At 38.8% G+C, this 6,383-nt stretch overlaps 1 protein-coding gene across 1 annotated transcript in view; it reads right to left on the bottom strand.

Moving 5' to 3' along the window:
• Positions 1 to 4,566: 4,566 nt before the first annotated feature.
• The window catches only part of LOC145418790 (uncharacterized), a 10,041-nt gene continuing 8,224 nt past the window's right edge, over positions 4,567 to 6,383 (bottom strand). Inside the window, exon 3 of the mRNA XM_080287122.1 lies at positions 4,567 to 4,769. Coding sequence (XP_080143248.1) covers positions 4,567 to 4,769 — 203 coding nt within the window. The remainder of the gene's footprint in view (positions 4,770 to 6,383) is intronic.

Here is a 6,383-nt window from a genome sequence, read left to right as displayed (position 1 = left end):
GTTTTAAAAAATGGTCCTTTTTTAAATTATAGTGCTGAAATGACTGTCTGTAGTAGACGGTCTTGTCAAATTACTCAACTCTCTAAATATCCCACTAAATCAGAATGGTTGTTTAGCTTGACCTTTGACCCCATCAGTGACCACAATTCAACACCTAACTTCAATACTGATCACATAAACCATCGTCAAAAGGTGAATACACTCCAGATGTGCCAGAAATAATGAGAAAAATACATGCAATATACCCCAAGTCAAGCAACCTTACCATACAATTTCTGGAGGGCAGCCCAACACACTTTAATTTCTTTTTTCTCAATTTTTTTTTTTTTTTTTACTAAGACAAATATTCTCCTGTTGACCTTCCGAATATTTTACCATGGCTTCACAGACTTACGATAAATTCCCTGCCGTAACTAAGATTCGTTTTACAAGAAAGACAAGGGAAATGGATAATTAAATCTTTCTAAGTTACATCATTTTGCAGTTACATGTCTTAGGACCCAGTCCATTTGACTATAACCTGCCACTCACAGATTTAAAAAAAAAAAAAAAAAATTCTCACTCCCAGGATTTTTTTTTTTTTTTATTCTTGCTGTCTCCAGACGATTTTATTCAGCTCTGGAAAAAGGCATATCGTACTGAAGGGGTTTACTGACTCTACCTAGCCCCTCCTGTGAAAAAAGGGTCTGTTTTAAAGATGAATAAAATTGTCTGGAAATGGCAGGAATGAAATGTGGAAAAAATCGTCCTCCAGTTTTGAACGGAAACTCGAATCCGCCTCTCTCTCTCTCTCTCTCTCTCTCTCTCTCTCTCTCTCTCTCTCTACCTCCAGACGGTTTTATTGAACCAAGGAAGACATTTTTAGCAGTGAAAAAAAAATAAATAAAGTTCCAATATATTCAACTCACTGACTCACCTCTGATATTTTTTCATGTAGTTGATTTCACGTGGATAAGTGGTACAAAAAAAAGTGTTGCGGACCCCTACCCTTTCCACTGCGCTTCTTCGTGACTAGCAGTTTATTTTAGAGACTAGGACGTTACTACGGCTCCGCATCCTTGCCACAGCGCTTCTTCGTGACTAGCATCATATTGTAGTGTTGATCTAATCCACATCGCAGCACTGAAGATGGAAGGACGACAATTTTCACGCCAAGTCAGAGGGAAGGGAGTATAGAAGAGGTGGGGTTAAGGAAGGTCCCATCTAACCCTTCCTGAGCTGAATAAAATCGCCTGAAGATAGCGAGACTATTAATAGGTGTGAAGGGATGTTAATTTCACCTCACTCCTCTCATGTCTCATCCCTCATTTCAACTATCTATATAACTTTTGCTGACGCTTATTTCTCTTCACTGCCTTTTATTCATGTTCATTTTTTTTTTTTTTACTAATTTCATTTCTCTTACTTTATACACCTCATTTCAAGCCTCTCCTCTCTTCGCCTCACTTCTTTACACTTCATATCACTTTATTTAACCTACAGGCACTTCAGACATTACTTCTTGTCACTTCCCTAGCCTTCTTTCCTTCATTCTTTCATCTTAAAACTTCCCCGCACCTCATCCTCTTCATCTAGACTTCCCTTCCCTCCATTTTAGTCACTTTGTATAATTAACTACTCTCTCAGACCTGGAACTTCATGTCACTTCACTCTTCATTTATTTTCAACTTCTCACTTCACTTCACTCACCCCAGCTAACTTCAACCCTCAAGCTCCATGCTACTATATTTTCAGATTTCCCCTGTCTCTCAAACCCACAAAGATTTCTCATATCCATCTGCTCACTCGTCTCACTTTCCTCATCTCACGTCAAGCTTTATCTCACCTCAGCTCTATGATCAGTTTCCAGACATCGTAGAGCTTTCAGATATCTTCATATCGGTTTTTTTCTTAATTCAAAATTGCACATAAATTTACTCATCGACTTGTATTGTTTTCATTTTTTTTTTTTCCAGTTCTCATGTTTTTTTTTTTTTTTCATTTTAAACTCTTAACATATATCACTTTACTCATCGTCAGCCACATTTCCAAATATCATATCTTTCTCACTCTGAAATAGGATACATCTCACATTAAATCACTCATCGGCTTTTAGATATCCAATTTCATTTTGTTTCGGATGTATTAACTATATTTCACATCACTCACTCAAATTATTTCAACTCACACTTCTTCATCTATGGTTCCAGGACTCTAGATTTCAGTTCTTCTCTCTCTCTCTCTCTCTCTCTCTCTCACACACACACACACACACACACACACACACACACACAGCTTATATCAATTTCTTCACTCAGCAAACTCACCTAAGTAACCCTCACACTTACAAACATTCCAGTATTTCAGTTCCTTCTTCTATGTTCTAACTTATAAGCCCTTTTACCTAAACTTTCCTTAGCATATCAAATTGTCCTTTCATTTCAGTTCAATTCAATTTTCTTATCAAATATTATGATCGTTTTCAGCCTTTTATCTTTCCCTAGTTTCATATTCCTCTACAAGTTTAGCTCACAAACGATCCCACTTCTCTCAGCTCAAATCTCGTTCCACCTCAGCTCTCTTTCGCTCTCTGGTTCACAGCTCCAGTAGTTGTAAAGCTTCCAGACTCCAGATTTCCAGATTTTAACTTTGTCCTCTTGGTTCTGGCTCACAAATGATCTCACTTTTCTCACCTCATCTCATCTCTCTTCTCACCTCGGCTCACTTCTCTTCTCTGATCCATTTTTTCAGTCGTTGCAAGATATTTTCCACTTTTAATTTATCTAGCTCACTCGTTTAATCTCGGATCTCGTCTCACACCGCAGGCCTGGCTCATCTCATCTCAAATCTCATCCCTCTTTGGCTCACCACTCCCTGATCAATAGTTCTAATTGTAAGGCTTCCCATTTTTTTTTCTTTCCCAATTCCTCTCTACTTTTTCTTCCCAATTATCCTCTTTATTTTTCCTTCCCAATTTTCCTCTATTTTTCCTTCCCAATTTTCTTTATTTTTCCTTCCAATTTTCCTCTTTAGTTTTCCTTCCCAATTTCTATTTTCCTTCCCAATTCCTCTCTACTTTTCCTTCCCAATTTTCCTCTATTTTTCCTACCCAACTCCTCTGTTTTTCTCTATTTTCCAACACAATTTCTCTCTTTATTGTCCTCCCCATTTCCTTTCTTTATTTTTCTTTATTTTCCTTCTCAATTCCTCTCTTTATTTTTCTCTTTATTTTCCTTCCTAATTTCTCTATTTTCCTTCCCTATTCCTCTCTTTTATTTTTCTCTTTATTTTCCTTCCTAATTTCTCTCTTTATTTTCCTTCCCTATTCCTCTCTTTTATTTTTCTCTTTATTTTCCTTCCCAATTCCTCTCTTTATTTGTCTCTTTATTTTCCTTCCCAATGCCTCTCTCTATTTTTCCTTTGTAATTCTCAAACACTTAGGTGAGCGGTCTTCTTCATTAGGGTTTTGGAAAGAAGACTGAGCTCACATGGAGAGAGAGAGAGAGAGAGAGAGAGAGAGAGAGAGAGAGAGAGAGAGAGAGAGAGAGAGAGAGAGAGAGAGAGAGAGAGCGTTTGCGGAGAAAATGATGTGAAGTGAGAAAAGGACACGAAGAGCTTAAAGAAAACGAGACAGACTAAAAAGACAGGCAAAGAAGTTACATTAGGGGAGACTCGTGTAGATCCCAGATAGAGACCTTCACCATACAGACGAAAACGACGAGGCAGGAAGCAAGAAAGTCGTGGAGAAAGAGAGAAAAATATGGTAAAAGGTGGAAGAAAAGAAAAGGCTGAACAAGTGAAGAACTTACAATAGAGGGGGAACTCATGCAGATCACAGGCACAGAACCACCCTATGAAAGAAACGCCTAAGGAAGATAGCAAAATAAACTCATGAACCATCATCCACTCACTTGATGTAGTGCTGCCTACTTCTTCCTTAGCCTTTATCATTTTTTTTCTGTGCCTGCCCTCCTCTCTCCCTATTTCTCCCATCTTTCCTGTCACATCTTATTGCTTTTCTTTCCTTTACAGGTGGCTTTACATTGAGTGACAAGCCAAATGCTTTTCTGTGAGTCAAGAAACCATTTACAACGCTGAGTGGTAACCATATAACCAAACTGTACGTGCTCCCTACGTGTCTGCAAGTGGGTTGGTGGAGGGTTAGTGCCCCTCCCCGTAAAACAAATAACTCAAAGTCAAATGGCCACCCCTTACGGGATTATGGCGTCTGGCAATAGATAGATAGACAGAAGAAAAAGAAAGGGGGAAGAAAAAGAGTAGTCAAAGCTTAGAGAAACCGTGAAGAAAGAGGGAATGAAAGAGGGTAGTCAGAGAGAAAATGGGATAGGGGAAAGAAGATAAGCAGAACAACTCATGAAGAAACAAGGGAAAGAAAAAGGACAGTCACAGCTTAGAGAAAACGAGAAGAGAGAGGGGGGAAAATAGTAGTCAAAGCTGAGAGGGGATAAAATAGTTACTGCTTAGAGAAAATGAGATGAAAGAGGGAAAAAAGAAAGAGGGCGGTCACACCTTAGAGAAAATGGGATACGGAAAAAGGAAAATTGAGAGGGCAACATCATGGGCGACTCAGGTAGACCCCAAACAGAGGACCGCCGCCAGAGACACCACTCCTATTAGCCCCGTCCACCGTAGACTAGAGGCTGAGTTGCAGTAGGAGAAGTCACAGGAGCAGACCCGGCGGATGAGGACCCGAGTCGTGTAGGTCTCGCACGTGTTGGTCATGATGGTGTCGTTGGTGGCGCAGTTTCGGTGGAAGCTCTCGACCTCCTCTGGGGGAAAAAAAAAAAAAAAATGGAGAGGTTTTTATTATAGGAAGGCGTCGTAGCTCCTCTTACATACAGATTTATTTTTCATACCGAGGTTTTAATATTTGCTATCATGCTTCTTTTTTTTATTATGGTTTTAATATGGACTGCAGCAAATAAGAGAATCATGAGTGTAAAATATGGAATAAACCGCTACGGAAGAGGTGTTAGGGAGCAACCAAACTATTTTAAATACGATCTATAGACCACGCAGACAATTCTATCCCTTTTAGACGGTCGGGACTTAATATTAAGAGAGAGAGAGAGAGAGAGAGAGTCACCATGTAGGCCTATACGAAATATACGTAGTCAGTGAAGGTTTGGTTAGTAATTTATTGGCATGAACTAATATTAACCATCTTTTAATCAGTATTTTATTTATAGATTTACCTTGTTATGTTTTCTTCATCTTTATTTATTACAATTATTTTATAGAAGTTTATTTTTTAGCTACTTAAAAAATGCTCTTTAAAAAATCGTCTGATTCGTATTATCTATCTATAGCCAGACACCTTAATCCCATAAGGGGTGGCCAGAAACAAATCGCCTCCATGTAGCCCTGTCCCCTGTCATTACGCTGCCCTCCCCCCCACCTCACACCCCCTCTCTCACATACCTCTCCACTCCATCCCTCCACCTCATCCTCGGTCTACTCTCTACTCTTTACTTCATTTATTCATATTTTTTATTCTTTTTTTATAAATTAATGATAAAACTGTGCCTAAAACTGTTTGTCAGAAATTCACTGTATTTTGCATAAAAGTTCCCAATCATGGCAAAGCGTTCTGGTGGAGGTGAGGCCAAAAGTGGTCTGTTTTTTACGTCACAGGTCAAGGCCAAACATCTCACCATGTTGACACGGGACTGTTGAAGAGGCGGCAGTTAAGGTTTACTTAGTTATTTCCGTATTTTTCCATCAATATTTTCGAAACTTTATTCTTCTTACACACACACACACACACACACACACACACACACACACACACATATATATATATATATATATATATATATATATATATATATATATATATATATATATATATATATATTGTGCTAGGTGAGGACGCTCACCATCCACTCACTTGATTTAGTGTTGCTTCAGGTGTCTGCCCTTTCCTCTCTTCCATCCTTCTATCCTTCCATCTTCTTCTGTCTTTCTTTCCTTCATTCTTTCCTTGTCCTTCTGCCTGTGGGTGACTACACTGAGTGACAAGCCAAATTGTTTCCTGTACACCAGGAAACCATTTACTACGCTGGGTGGTAACCATATAGCCAAATTTTGGCACCTGGTGGTTTAGTGGGTAATTATTGCGCTCCAGTCGGATTGAGCCGGTGAAGGTTTATATCCAAGGGATGGTTGGGGTTGACTGCTCATGTAATGCCACTCAGGGATGAGTGAGGCTGGTCACTCATCTTAAATGTCAAGACCAACTGCCTAGCCCCGGGCTCCTACGCTCCTCATGGGGCAACACAGGATTGGATGATGGATGGATGGATATATGGATATATATATATATATATATATATATATATATATATATATATATATATATATATATATATATATATATATAT

Source organism: Coenobita brevimanus, chromosome 116 (genome assembly GCF_032717465.1).
Source record: "Coenobita brevimanus isolate Jiangsu-jjx chromosome 116, ASM3271746v2, whole genome shotgun sequence".
In the NCBI taxonomy this organism is placed as follows: Eukaryota; Metazoa; Arthropoda; class Malacostraca; order Decapoda; family Coenobitidae; genus Coenobita; species Coenobita brevimanus.
The sequence above is the reverse complement of the archived record's forward strand: the minus strand, read 5'-3'. Positions and strand labels throughout refer to the sequence as shown.